At 44.4% G+C, this 15,217-nt stretch overlaps 1 protein-coding gene across 3 annotated transcripts; it reads left to right on the forward strand.

Moving 5' to 3' along the window:
* The first annotated feature begins 1,275 nt into the window (after positions 1-1,275).
* Positions 1,276-14,772, forward strand: tmod4 (tropomodulin 4 (muscle)). Of its 3 annotated transcripts, none has more exons than XM_048992559.1 (10): positions 1,276-1,457; positions 6,176-6,300; positions 7,134-7,290; positions 8,699-8,821; positions 11,659-11,751; positions 12,066-12,196; positions 12,583-12,690; positions 12,802-12,945; positions 13,842-13,986; positions 14,274-14,772. In XM_048992559.1, exons 2-10 carry the CDS (start codon positions 6,190-6,192, stop codon positions 14,294-14,296), a joined length of 1,035 nt encoding a protein of 344 aa, XP_048848516.1. In that variant the 5' UTR covers positions 1,276-1,457; positions 6,176-6,189; the 3' UTR covers positions 14,297-14,772. The 3 variants fall into 3 exon arrangements, with proteins under 3 accessions (XP_048848516.1, XP_048848515.1, XP_048848514.1); XM_048992558.1 differs by having other exon boundaries at positions 1,277-1,457; positions 6,173-6,300; XM_048992557.1 differs by lacking the exon at positions 1,276-1,457 and adding an exon at positions 1,599-1,692 and having other exon boundaries at positions 6,173-6,300.
* The last annotated feature ends 445 nt before the right edge of the window (positions 14,773-15,217 follow it).

Below are 15,217 nucleotides of genomic sequence, written 5' to 3' on the forward strand. Positions count from 1 at the left end.
TTTCTTTGCCACATATTTCCCGTTACTTAATTTTTTTATCTGGTTTCTGTAATTAAGAATTGTACTTTAAGATTTAATGAAAGTTTGCTGCAATGAAAGGCTAAGATTTTGTAACCTGACCTGACTATTAAATAGTTGATAAAATAAAAATGGCTTTAAAATTAGTTTTTGTATTGGTTTCAAACAAACTGAATAATGCAGTGACACATGTGTCGTTCATGCACAGCGAAGTAATACAAACGTTGCACAGCGGAGTCGAGTGACGGTTATAGCTCGGCTGCGCCATTTAATCACACTGCTGTCCTAGTTTACGTATGGGAGTGGAATCGATTTACTGACTGAAGTATGTCCGACTGCTACAATAGGTGGCAATATGGCTCCATTCAGCTTGTTAATATTGGGCTTTTTCCGATTGCCCTATTGTGTCATAGGCGTAAAAATTCATAAAAGTTATGGTAATAGGTGCATGGACAAATGAAGTGACGAAAAATTCAACTGGGATCTGGTCGGAAGTACAGATACAAGAAGATCAGGACGGCGTAACAGGAAATAAAGTATTTTGCATAATATACTATGACAGCACAGAATTGGAAAATGTTTGAATACTGTAATGCGGAGCGTGTGCAGATTGCCTAGGCCAATAATTTGATGTTCTTGGCGTGCATGTAAATGTAACGAAAGATTGAAGGCCATTATCCTATCAAAACGGGCCTCCAAGAAGAGTGACCTGCAAAGCTTTGCTCTTTACGCTGTAGGTAAGGAAACGGTGAATGCTCGAACCGTGTTGGTCAGGTCACATGACCCAGACTGGGACATCTGCCGCAACGCCATTTTGCTGGCTAGTACTTCCCATTTTTTATACACAAAGTACTGGTGAATTGCATCGAGTGCAAATAAACAAGAGAGTTGCTGGCTTGTACCGAGACTCCATTTTCATAATGGATTTCTTTTTTTTAACTGGAAATTAATACATGAAGACCTCAGTTGGACTAGGTGCCACCATTCACATGAAGTCTCAAAGAAAAGGGCTAATAAAACCCTTTAAATCAAGGAAGTTGGACAGTAGCCAAAAATACCCAGTGCTACCAGAAGATGGCACTGTATCCCTGGCACTTTTCATTTGTTGTCTAGAGTTACAGATAAGCACATGGACACCGGCCCGCACCCATCAGTGAGTGCCCCCCCTCCCTCTCTCTCTCTCTCCTCAGCCTCTCCAAGAGCCAAAATAATAAACTGCTGACCTCACAAAGTGCTCCCAGTAGTTCTGCCTCAGCAGAGCCCCCAACAGTGAGGGGGAGGGAGGCTAGAAAGGGAAAACTAGGTGGTAGTGGTGGCTCTGGATGGGGGGGGGTGGTTGGTGGAGAAGAAGGGGAAAAAAAAATCGACAGTCACACAGCCAGTCGCAGGCCAGCAGCAGCTGTCACTGTGAAGGGACAGTGCTCCTACAGTGTGTGAAGGTAGGTGCAGAGGAGCTCTGGTGGCTGGGGCGGGCGCCATGGCGATGGGGATGACTTCATTTTGGTGGGCTTTAATTTGTGCACAACTGCCGGGGCAGCACTGCATGCGCCTCTTAGGAGCCCGATTCCCCTTGGCTAAGGCTGTGGTGACATAATGTGACTCTCAGCCTCTGTTTAATGGGGGTAGGAGTCCCTCTTGGGGTCACTGCCGCGGATCTGCATCTACGACCACCAGGTACGACTGAGTGTCCGTCTCCCGTGACGTCTGTGGCTCTGCACGGTGACACTGGCCGTAGGCCGCTCCGGGAGTCCCGATGCCGCTATCCGTTCTGTCGTCGAAGTTGAGTAGTTTGTCTGTAATTTTTGTGCCACGATCCTCATCATTCGACTTGGTCTGTCTCTTGTTCGGGGCTAGTGGTAGCATCTGCAGCATGACTTAGAGCGAGCCTGGCTGCCTGACGTATCTGTGATACCCGATATTTCTATATTTGTGTGACCTGGGCCTTCCTCCGTGGCCTTCACCCAAAGGCTCCCCGCTGGCTATCGATTCCGGCTCCGTGCTCTTGCTGTCTGACTGGCTGCACCTCTTGTTGGCTTCAGCTAGCGCCCAGCTCCATATCTCCTTTCCCCGTTCTTATGCATTAGAGAGTATGAGCTTCCTGGGAACATTAATATGACTGTTTCCAGACTGCGTTGGACTAGTGTGCATTACAGGGAGAGTCATTTACAGGCTGGGGAGCTTTGAGTCCAACCGAAGTGACTGTGGGAGTTAAATCCGGACTTCAAATTTTGCACCACAGACTAAAATTACTCTGGAGTTGGTCTGGTATTTGCACTTAGGCAGTAAGATTCAAAATAGATCTACACTAAGTTGTGTGAAATAATTTGATTTAATTTCAAGCATGGATGTGACATTGTCACTGTAGGAGTGCCCTGTGTATCGGTGTGTGTGCGACTACTACTACACATTCCAGTGCTGTGCATTTAAGTGCAAATTTAAGAATGCTGCCTCTTGAATAAACAAACCCTTCCATCGTGTCTAAAAGTGCCTGCCTGCCTTGCCTGGGCGATCTGGTTTTTATGGTTGAATTTCGAGGGGGATGCAGTGGGCTTACAATGCAACACATTCCAGCTGGTTCCAGCACTCAAAGCCGGAGGCGTTCATTGTATTCCAAGTCCCCCTTTTGTTCGGGCTGCCATTTGTTCTGCAGTGACAGCTGTTGTTACAGATGGTGATTCTGTCAACAGCAAAACCATCGCTGTTAAAATGTTATTGGCTGGGGACCCTCAAGGTGGAACTCACAGGATACTTCCAAAGCAATTAATTAAATGTAAAATTGGAAGAGCTTATTTGTTGACAGATTTGAGTATAGCTGGATATTTTTTGCCTGCAGTTCAGTCAGAAAGTGCTTTACCACCATTGGCCGATGAGCCACCAATTAATTAATGGACCAAGATTTTGAGCATGATGTGTAAAGCATTACAGTAGGAGCTAATTGCATTTTGGACATTGTACTGATCTACAGGCCCTTAGCTCCTGGATTAATATCTTGTCTTCACTCTGTAGAGCAGAGTTTCCCAACTTGGGCCTCGGGGACCCACAGATGGTCAACATTTTTGCTCCCTCCTAGCAGCCAAGAAGAAGCAAAAACTTGGATTATCTGTGGGTCCCCGAGGACCAGATTGGGAAACTCTGCTGTAGAGTGATTTGGCAGCTTTGGATACAAGCTAACTTCTCAGTCTTTGCACAGCATTTGAATATTTATATGGCAAAAGGCGATATCTGTCATGCATTCTTAGCCTATAATTATATTTGCTGATTAAAATTTGAAGTAATCACCAAGAATAGTATTAGCTTCAAAAACTAATTAAAAAAACACCTGTTTTGCTTTCAGTTTGTATTCCCCATACTTGGTTCATGCTACAATGTATGACCTTATATTTGGCGTCCCCAAAAGAGAAACCGTATATTTCAGACACTCAATACAAAGGAAATATGTGTGCAGGCTGTGCAGCCTTCATGCAGATCTGGGAGCCAAATGCCTCCTGTTTCGCTGTCCCAGGAAGGAAGAGGCGGAGTCAGAGGTCTGATGCACTAGTTCCCCTTTCTAGGAGACATTTATACGGCCTGTGTTTAGCCAGGGTATGGCAGCAATGCTCACTGAGAGTGATGCTGCTGCTAAACTGCCTGGAAATAGCTTCCCTCGGCCAGCTGGCTGTGACAGGTGACTGACGCTGTTTGATTTCTTCACACCCTGTCGCCTTGTGAGTTCGCCGTGGCCTCCAAATGTTGCCCCGTGGGACTGTGGGAACAGGTGCACATTGGGGGGGGGAGTAAAGGGGGGTGATTTCTGCGCTGCGGGGGAACATCAAACCGAATCACGGTGAATAGCTAAAAGCTGACGGTGATTCGGGAGACTGCATGATCTCAACGTTCTCGGCCCATATTTGGATAAAACACCGTCTGATATTTGAAACGTCTTGGAGCTGTTCACTGTTTTCTTTTGCCTTTGTTTGGGTTATTATTAATGCTCAAACTGCAGGGGTTGATTTAAGGGCTGGGTGTCTGAGCAGGAAGATAATTGAATAAAGAATGATAATGGAGAGAGCATGTTCCATACAGCTGGTGTCTTATCCAGTGTGTCCTCTGCCATGTTCCTTTGGGTAGGATCCAGGCTTGCACTGTGCACTGGAAACATGGATGGATGGATGGAGGGATGGATGTATGGATATTCTCCATGCATCCACCAAATCATATTCTTGCATATATGCAATTGTTCTTTGTAACTAGTGGGCTACTAAAACTGCAATGAAGATAAAAACTTCACAAATGACCTGTAGAGTTCCTCATGTTCTTCAATATTACGAAATTGTTCTTACCTGATTATTTTTTGTGCCCTGATTATTAAAGTTGGGAACAGCTACCAGAGCAGATGTGAAATTCTGTACCTGATAGTAGCTCAGGTCAGGTGGTGGCCCACCCACCGGGCAGGATCTGTAGAGCTCCTGCTCCGTTTGCGTTCTCTGCTTCGGTCATTGGCTTCAGTGGGATTTACACATTAGAGATATTTGGTGCCCATCCACGTCCGCCACCAATGTTGGCATCCGATTGGGCTGCCCGTCAACACCTAACTGGCACCATGCAATGTCCTGGTGTCATTAGCCCTGGGTGACTCCACGGCTACCACATAAGCTTTCTGTTAAATGATTACAAAGCAGTTTACCAGCAACGATTCTCCCGGATGGTTTTCTGTAGCTCATAAATGTTTAGGTAGAGTATGGCAGTTTCAGGCTGTACTGTGTTGGCCTGAATCATACAACCTAAAATAGGTTTCCCTCCCTGGTTGCCCATCTAAAATTTCATATTGTGTACATGGGTGCCCTTTGTAGGACCTACCCTCTCCTCTCTATCTGTGCCACCATCCCAGTGCGTCTGTGGGTGTGCCGGTGCTCTGGGTGCAGGCTGATAAACAAATGAGCAACTGTAAACCACCCTGTCAACTGTGGGTGGCACTGAGACCAGTGGAAACCCTTTTATTTTATCTTTCTACCCAGGTCTTACTCTCCATATTGTAAAACCAGATGGACGAGGAAAGAGCAGTTTTTTTGTGCACAAGGCTTTAGAACAGCAAACAGCAACAACAACAACAATAATAATAATTATTATTATTATTATTATTTAAAAATGAAGGAAAATCAGGTTTATTTCTATTTAGCCATCTAGCCATAGGGTCATAATTATGTCAATGTAAATTATTATTCAATTGGTTATTTATCATATAACAATGAATATGTTGATATATTGTATATGTGCAAAAAAGTATTTATATTTATTCAAGTAATTGCTTAGCTAGCAGAGTCCTGCAGTCAGCCATATGTTTTTGGTGTTAGTGTTTATCATGTCTCACAGTAAAATGATCGGCTGTTGTGTGTCCCATTGTCTCTGTTGTCTTCTGTTGTCTTTTGTGCTGTTTATTTACTTACCGGATGTCCTGAAGCTGGTCGACATACACAGGAGCATAATGCTGTGGCAATTTGACTTATCTTACGTCTCTGTTGTCCAAGTGGCCGTATATCTGTGTTTGCTTTGATCCATCTCTGGCCTCACATTTGGGTGGCTTTTTTCTCTGAACATCTCCAGTGTATTCAGAGTAAAATGGGGAATTACATCATTTCCACACGTTACCTCTTGTTCCTGTCACCAAACAGCTCCTGTGACCATAACCATCCTCTTCAGTATTTACAGTTTTTTTCAGTATGATCGTCTCCATTTGCCACAGTAAGAGTCTAGGCTGATAGTCACTCCTCGTAAATCACGTGCGACGGAGACCTAAAGTGCTTTTCAAAGTACGGCAATCAAAGCAAACATAGATCCTTACCCAAACCAGAGCTTAATGTCACCTAGTCGTAAGACAGGCCACAGCATTTATGCTGTGGGATGAGAGCTAATAAAAAAAAACAATGTTACGCATTTTGTATCAAAGCTTGAATTGCAGATTTGGATTTCAGGTAGCAGACCCAGCTGTTTAATCACTTTGTAAATGAATGGTCTGGATTCTTCAGTGTTAGTCAATGAAATCTGCTCATTTGGTGCCATTTAGGAAAAGGGAATGACAGTAGCGTTTTGCTGGGTATATTAACGTGCGTCACGGATGGTGAAGTGTAGTGGGGACCCATTCCTAATGCACCTACTGAGGGGCGCTTGTGTGTCCCAGGAGTCCGGGCAACCAGGATGTCCCACAAGAGCGACCCCAGGGACATTGACGAGGATGCCATCCTCAGAGGCCTCAGCGCCGAGGAGCTGGACCAGCTGGACTGTGAGCTCCAGGAGATGGACCCAGAGGTAGGAGAAGCAGGTGTGACCTATGATTGCCTGGCCCAAGGCACAAGTGCGGCTAGGCTAAGATTGCCAAAGTGACTAGTGGAATTATTGCAATGAGATGTCAGAACAAGTTACATAAATCTAGAACCTAAATAAATTTAGAATCTAGTGTCAGAAAAGTTATTCAAATAAATAACGACAAAAGAATCTAGTAGGAACTAAGATTTGGTGCAATATACAAGAACAGAATGTCCAGTAGTGTCAAGCGAAACTATTTAAATGTTAAAGGTCAACAAAGATGGCGGCAGGATGACGTTAGCTGATTATACATATACTATTATACTGATTATATGACGTTAGCTGATGTGCCCCGGAAAGAGAGGAGTCTCTAGATGTTTCTCGAATGCTGTGAGATGCCCTGCAGGTCAGATGCACTTCGCTGGCTTGTTCCACTGCTGAGGAACCATATATGAAAAACGGTGAAACTATGAAACTTATTTTCACATGGTGGTTGAGTCACCAGCTGACGTTCACTGAACGTAGAGTATCAGTCACGGCACACCTTCTTTTAATACATCTGTCTCTATTTTAGCTGTTATTCACCGTGTAGTACATGGCCTTATGACGAAGACAGTAACGCATATCAAATATTGGAACCACCAAGAAAAGTTTTCAACATTTCATGATTTCTTCATAGTTTAGACTCTTCAACCCGCTTTTCTGACTGTTTGCAGTGGTATTGCAGCAAAAACTGCTGCAGCCCCTCATTATTTATCGATAGTGGACAGTATCTGGGGGCTTGGAACTGAGACACCTGCTGACCCATCTTGTCTCACCTCCCTTCCATGTCCCAGAATGCCATCCTCCCGGCTGGGTTCCGCCAGCGTGACCAGACGAAGAAAAGCCCAACCGGACCCTTTGACCGAGATGCGCTGCAGGAATACCTAGAGAAACAGGCTCTGGAGCATGAGGACCGGGAAGACCTGGTGCCCTTTACCGGGGAGAAGAAGGGTACGCAGTCTGCCGCTGGAGCTCCACTGTTATTAATGTGGAAAGAGTCTGTTTGGGCGTCTTACAGAAGATGCGCTTTGTGGTGTTTGTTACTAACAGATATATCGAGGCTGGGACAAATTCTGTAGGGGGTGGATTTATATGAAATTGCACTGAAAGGGAAGAATCCAATTATAAATCATGCATCTAACTGAAAGACTGGTGGGAATTCTTAATAAAAATTCCTCTCCATCCTTATTCAAGATTATGCTTTCATCTCAGTTGCTGCCTTGATTTGCTCAGGGAATTGATGTTGCCGGTGAAGCACTCTCTGAAATAAAAAAAAAAAACTGAAATTATATAAAGTAGCTGCTTGTCCCCAGTTAGGAGTATGAGGTTTGTGTTTTGGACGACCACCAAACACCAACTGTTGGTTTATGGCTTCACACCTCCAACTGAAGCTTCTCCTGGACAGATATGAACGGCTCCATCAAGTCTGTGTCCTAAGACATTTTTATGGTGAGAAGAAGGTACTAACAATCGCTGTCCATTCCTGTAGAAAGGAGGCAATGGCCTACATTTAGGCCTCTTTCTTTCTGTCTCCTTGGCAATGAGTTGGTATGGTGTTGCCATGGTGACAGGTGGGGCAACACAGACCCCGCCATTTCGGTTTCTGCTGTTCTAGAGCAGTGATTCTCAATCCTGTTCCTGGCACCCGAATCTGACATTAATCAGGCTCACATGGTCCTTAATAGGCTAATAATGAATGTGGCAGGATGTAAGGAGTGTGGTTAGGAATGAAATATTCTGGCGAGGGGGGGGAGGGGCACCAGGAACAGGATTGAGAACTACTGTTCTAGAGGAACATAGGAATATGGCCAGAATATGGCGTTTTTCAGGGCTGGCTGTCATTTCTGTAACCCTCCATGTTGTATTTCTCTGAGGAAGCTGGTGCCGAGGTCAAAAGTCAAAAGATCAGATGGAAGACGAGTGATTTGATGGATGGATGGATGGATGGATGCATGAGCAGTCATATCTGATGGCTGGAGGGCTAGGTTAAATTAAAATTAAACCAAATTAAAACATTATTTTTAAATTGCTATGGTACGCATGGGTGATTGAAGAAATGGCAGTTTTAATCTGAAGAAATTATGGGATGCCACCCCCACCATCACCTCTGGAATCCTGACGATTTTCCTAGCCTGGGGCGGGGGGTCCCCGACGATCAATAAATGGATTTTTAAAAATGTTTTTCACAATAAATGGGCTGAAAACTGGAACTAGCTGAGCCTGTGGGTGAAGCCTAAATTTGCCCAATACTTGTACTCTATGCCTATCTGATACTGGTGTCTGTCAGGCAGTATGCATGCTCACTGAGTGAGGACTCTTAAAGTGTTACTGAGTGCGTGTCTGTCTGTCTTTTTCCCAGGAAAAGCTTTTGTCCCCAAACCCGGCTCTGGGCAAATCCCCATATCCGAGCAGATCACTCTGGAGCCGGAGTTGGAGGAGGCACTGAAGAACGCTACGGATGCAGAGATGTGTGACATTGCAGGTGTGGCTCTCCATACACTCTCCATAGGGTCATGCGCACCTCTCCTCCAGGGAAATGTACATCTGCTGGCTTGCTTAGAACAGTGTTTCCCAATCCGGTCCTCGGGGACCCACAGCAGTCCATAGTTTTGCTCCCTCCAAGCTCCCTGTCAGAAAGTCCATAGTTTTGCTTCCTCCAAGCTCCCTGTCAGACAGTCCATGTTTTTGCTCCCTCCAAGCTCCCTGTCAGACAGTCCATGTTTTTGCTCCCTCCAAGCTCCCTGTCAGACAGTCCATGTTTTTGCTCCCTCTGAGCTCCCTGTCAGACAATCCACATTTTTGCTCTCTCCCAGCTCCTTTAAAAATGTGGGCTGTCTGCACCTCCCCGAGGACCGGATTGGAAAACACTGGCTTAGAATAAAATATAAAACGCACCTGTTCTCCGTGATGTTATAGGTGAAACTGCCCCAATGATGTTATGTCTGTGCGATTATAACGCTCCCATCTGCTCCAAATTTACCTCACAGTTTCCTCCTTCCAACTTTTGCCGCTCCTGCTACTTTGCTGCCCCCCCCCCCCCCCGGGTCTTTGGCCACTCCCCCTGGTTTTTGGCCACACCCTCTGCCTCCTTAATTTCTATCAACATGTCTGTCACTCAGCTGACCTGATATGTGTGACTTCTGACCCCCCACAGCTGAGAATGCCCACTGAATATCACACCAAGGCTGAATATGCAATACCTAAATGAATGCATGCGGGGAATCTGCAGCGACTGGCTTTCCACAGCAAAGCCAGGCTTATGGTGCCAAGCTCCATTACTGTCATTGTTTCCCTTACCAGCAAATATCTCTATTTTAACTGTTTAGCTGCTGTTCTTCCACCCATAGTTCATGTTTTCTTACTTTCTTAAGGGTGCATACTTTATCATTTGCTATCTTGGCCACTATTTCTTATTACTGCTGCTCTGTTATTGGGGCAATGTAAAGCCTTTATTGATGTTCAGATTTCATGTAAAAAAGAATCAGAATTAGAATTACACTTCAGCCACAAATGCCAAGTCAGTTTTGACCAGATCTCTTTAACCCGTGATGTATTTAACAATCTAGTCTTATTCCTTTCAATTCACTTAAATAAAATGAATGTCCACAGGCCATAGCCTCTAATTCATTGAAGATAAAATATTAATCAAAATTAATCACAATCAGTCTAACCTTTTATACTGCTTGATTTTTGTACACTGTATATTTTAATCACGGTTGACGCTAAAGATTATTAATTGCCTCTCAGCATTATTTGTTACACTCTCTGTGCTCAGTACATTATTAATTTAGTATGTTGCTACAACCTTGTAGACTTGACACTTGATAGTGTGAAAATGTGTCACACTGTTCCCGTGATCCCCTCAGGCTGTATGCACATATGCTGACTTCTAAGTCGCAAAAACTAAAGAGCTTCTGTCAAAATTAAATGCAACGTTGAGAACTCTACTTAACTGCTGTAGTCTAGGCAAGAGTGGACTAAGTTAGATTTCTGCTGCATCTAAATGGAAAGCAGAACAGCCCCTGGGGATATGAGAGCCCTGAAGACCAGGACTGCTGCCAAGGAAGTGACATCATGCTCATTTTTCATCATCTGCAGTGGGCCCGGTCCTGGCTGGGGTGGGTTCATGGCAGGTCCAAAGCGCAGAGCTAGCACGTAGCTGGGGAATCCACCGATAAGGAGTTTGGCTAAATGGGCTGCATTTTCAGTTTCCCTGACACTTTGTGATGGGGAATTCCCCAGGTTTCCTCAATTGATCATTGGCCATCTGCTCTGGAAGGAGACCAGATTAGGATTTGGACTATGCTGGGATGCGTGATTCTCTTGACTGCCTTTTTGGCTGAAGCTGGAAGCACAGGCCTGAGAGGACCTGGTCTGCATGTGTTTTTAGTGTAAAATGAGCCGTCCTCTTAGCTATCTATAAATAGAACCGACGGTTCCTTGATGTATCGTTTACGGATATGTGACGTAGCTCGGGCGGAGTGTTTTTGGGCAGCTGCCAACATTTCCTTTGTTTTCCCCTCTCTCTTTCTGTCTGTGTCTCCTTGCCATTTTTGCTTCCTTGAAGGGAGTGGCTATGTATGTAGCTAGTTTATAGTTTATATCTTTAGATGGTAGGGTTTGCTGCCCTCTTCTGTTGAATGTTTGCTACTATAGTGTCAGTATGCTGGAATTTTTAGGGTGATTTTCTGTAAGGGCAGCATGGTGACCTTACAGGCCATAGAGCAGTGTTTCCTCACATGGCCCAGACAGCCCCAGTAGGGAGCTGGGAGGGAACAAAAACGTGGACCGCCTAGGGTTTCCTGAGGACCAGGCTGAGAAACACTATTTTAGAGTATTTCGCATGTTCTCCTGCAGTCCTCACCAAATTGTCTCTGTGTACAGGTGGCCCCAAGGTGTACCTGTGTTTTATGTCTTACATTTCCTGGCAAAGGCCCTCTGTGACTCTATCCAGGATAACTGATTGGAAGTTGCATGACTTTTTCATAGACAATTTGAGACCTAATTTATATTGCCTTCTGGGATGGGTTGGCACCCCATCCAGGATTGTTCTCTGCTTTGCACCCCCAGCATCCAGGACAGGACCTGGACCCACATGACCCTGCACAGTACAAGTGGTATAGAAAATGAACGATGTACAACACAACCTTAAAATCTTTAATAACTGACATTCAAGTTGATTAAATCATATCTAATGAATTTTGTGTTATATTGTAAAACATCCAGCAACCTCACTGTCAACTGTGCTTTTGTATGCACTATGTTCTTGTTCCATGTGGACAAAAAAGCCATGTGACACCTGTCCCCTTCTACCTGCAGCCATCTTGGGAATGTACACGCTGATGAGCAACAAGCAGTATTACGACGCTCTCGGCCTTGAGGGGAGAATCGCTAACACAGAAGGCATAAACAGTAAGTGCAGCGTATATGCATATGCGTACCTAAAATGAATAACCAGAATGGAGTTCTCGTCCAATCAGAAAGCTCTGTTGTTTAGTACAGTACTCAAAGGAACATGGATATGGGGATATGGGGGTTATTCCGCTTCCCCTTATTGTTGAACTTCTTCATCTCATCAAGTAGATGGACAAATTGGTCATGGCACGTTTGGACAGACATGCAAAGTCTGCATTGTCATGAGTGTAGTGCCAAACATAGGAGCCACAAGACTTCCATTAGCTTCCACATGCTGAGATGTTGATCAAGCTAATTCTCCGCACCACTAGGTGTGGTGAAGCCGGACACGTACAAAATCTATCCGGATGAGCCACCCAACCCAACTAACGTTGAGGAAACCATTCGCAAGATCAGCAAAAATGACAGCAGCTTGAAGGACGTCAACTTGAACAACATCAAGGTAGCCAATTATGGACCCTTATCTTTGTTTGACACCCGCCAGATCTAACTTTCCAGTTCGTTGAGTAACATTATTGGGGTTCTAGGTTTATAATGTAATAAATGAGCCAATCAGTTGGTTACCTTAGGCAAAAGACTTGAGCTGCACTTATCATCATAAAGATGGTACCCAAAATTAGTTCACAAATAGTTCATTAATGGTCTTTCATCACCTACCCTGAACAAGAAAAGGGAGGCATGCAGATTACAAGCCCTACTTGACTAATCAAAGCACAGCCTAACCTTATACCTTTCATCAGCTATTATATTCATGAAACTGTCCCTCTGGGACTTATGGAAGTTTGATTGTAAAAGAAATTACTCTGATATTCCTTATTCTCCATGCAGGACATTCCCATCCCCAAACTAAAGGAAATGTTTCATGCCATGAAGTCCAATACCAAGGTGAAATCACTGAGCATCGCCGCCACCCGTAGCAACGACCCTGTTGCCGTGGTGAGTGGAGCCCTGCCCTTCTGTGGTGACACGTGCCTGATGTGTCCGTGGCATCCATCTGATTCTGTTCTGGATTCTGACGACTTTGCCTGGTTGTGATGTTCTCTGCAGGCCATCGCTGAGATGCTGGCATCCAACAAAACCCTTCAAAGTCTTAACATTGAGTCCAACTTCATTACCGCAGAAGGCATGATGGCTATCATCAAAGCCCTGGGCCAGAACACCACGCTGAAGGAGATTAAGATTGACAACCAGGTCAGAACTATAAATGGATTCCCATGAAAAACAGAGCACTATCATAAAAGCGTATTTGCCGACAAAACCAAAGTTCTTTGTTACTACAAATAAAAATAACCAGAAAAAGGGCCAAAGACCTAAGAAAAGAGCAAAGAATTCAATTCCAGTATGATGATGAAAGTTTTTTGAACATAGTACATGATATAAGCTAATCAAAGTACCAGCTACGGAAGGTTTTCTGTCCAGGTATATAATAGTTTGTTGGTTGCTTGCTTGTTGGAATCTCCTTTAACATGAGACATCAGATGTTCTCAGGAACCTGAAGCTGTTGTGGATCAGTTGTCCTTGAAATATCTGCCCCCACCCCCCCACCCCATTCTCAGTGAGTAAGCTGTGAAATTCAGTGGGCTTATAAACAGTCATATGAGCAGTCATAAATACAAGGCTATGTCCTATACTTTTGCTCAGTCAATATAAGTTGCCCAGAACACATTGATAAATCAGAGCCGCTGTTAACACTCGACACGAAGTGGTCTCTAAAAACAGATGACCTCTTCGCAATGACACCATTGTTTATTTCCCAGCGGTAGCCTGATGTTAACTCTACAGCCATGTACTGACACTCTAGGGCTCCCCAAATCCCTGTGTTACCTACGTATCCCAAGTCCAGTTCTCTACCACAGCGAAGAACGGGAGCTAGATGTGGCCAAAGGAAGCTTCATGACGCATTTTCTATATTTTCTGACCTCACTAGATGACGCTCTTATTTTGCTTTGGGGCATGAATTGAGCCCCAAATTTGATTTTGAATAGAGAGCACCATCTAGTGGTGTCAGAAAATACAGCACTTGGTTCATGAAGCTTCGTTTGGCCATCACTAATGGGAGCTAACGTTGCTCTCTTCTCTATCCACAGAGACATCAGCTGGGAGACTCAGTGGAGATGGAGATTGCCAACATGCTGGAGAAAAACCCTTCCATTCTCAAAATTGGGTACCATTTCAATCAGCAGGGTCCACGTGCCCGCGCTTCCATGGCGATCACCCGAAACAATGACATCTGTAAGTGCACATACAATCAAGGCTTCTTATGTCAATATGACTCTGCACAGAGATATATTTTATTATGGCCCTTGGCAAGAATCTCTGTTATTGGCAAATAGGTGTTAATGTGTAAAATTATATAGGGCTGTAGGTTGTATTCCTTGTAACGGTATATGCTTTTACATTGAAAATCATTCTTTTATTGAAAAGATCTGAGGCTGGTGTCAAACACTTCTCCTTCAAGGTGCCTATTATCATGGTCCTTGTTCTTTAGCTTATAACAGTTACGGTTTTGTTTTCTACAGTCCGCAAGAAGAGAGTAAAATGAAAAGCAGCGTCCAAGGCTGATAGGTTTGTCCGCTCACCTACAGAAGCCACCCTGTACAACTACTGCAACAAAAGCCCCGTAACCCCCCAGCGCTGGATTATATGCATTGTGCCGTAATGCCTTAAAGCCCCTCCCCCTTCAGTGTCACTCTGTCTCCACCGTGTCGGCCATTCGTCGAAAAATGTGCAAAGTCCACCATCCCGTCGTCTGAGTTCTGCAACCCCGCTGCAGCTGCGTGTGAGTGAGTCATTCATCTGGGTGGAAGGTCTCTTTCTGACACCCGGAGGTCCTGCGCAGGCCCAGTCGTAACGCTTACAGAGCGGCCATGTCTAAAGAAAGAGCAAAGCCGCGTGACGCCGTCAACATCCGATCAGCATGAAAGCTTTGAGACCAGCGCTCGACCTCAGACTGCTGCTATAGGGCAAAACGACAAAATATCCTATTCTGTAAATAATATGAATAAAGGTTAAATTCTCCCTGTTGTTTCTGTCATTTTGCTTACGGTCATGGGTTTCACATGCAGGAATGTAGACATATAAAAGAAAAAGTATAGAACATGCAAATGATATTTTGTGTTTAATTGCCAAATCAGAATCAGCCATGATATTTTGGTGTTCTGCAAATGACTTGTTCTATACAGTATGTCAGCAGGAAAAATGCATATAAATATCCATATGAGTGGAATCCTCTCAGTTAACATGCTTGTTATTAACTTGTTCATGATGACGGATCTCAAACTAGGTATTTTGGTCAATGCAACTGAATGATTAGCTGAACTGAGCTGTATATATATATATATATATATGCTGTAGATGACATGGTCCTTGACCACCACCAACACAGCCATAGATCTAAACAAACCAGCCCTCGGCCATGTAGGGGAAGCCATTAGATTTCACTTCTTCTATTCCAAACATTAAA

Source organism: Brienomyrus brachyistius, chromosome 23 (genome assembly GCF_023856365.1).
Source record: "Brienomyrus brachyistius isolate T26 chromosome 23, BBRACH_0.4, whole genome shotgun sequence".
In the NCBI taxonomy this organism is placed as follows: Eukaryota; Metazoa; Chordata; class Actinopteri; order Osteoglossiformes; family Mormyridae; genus Brienomyrus; species Brienomyrus brachyistius.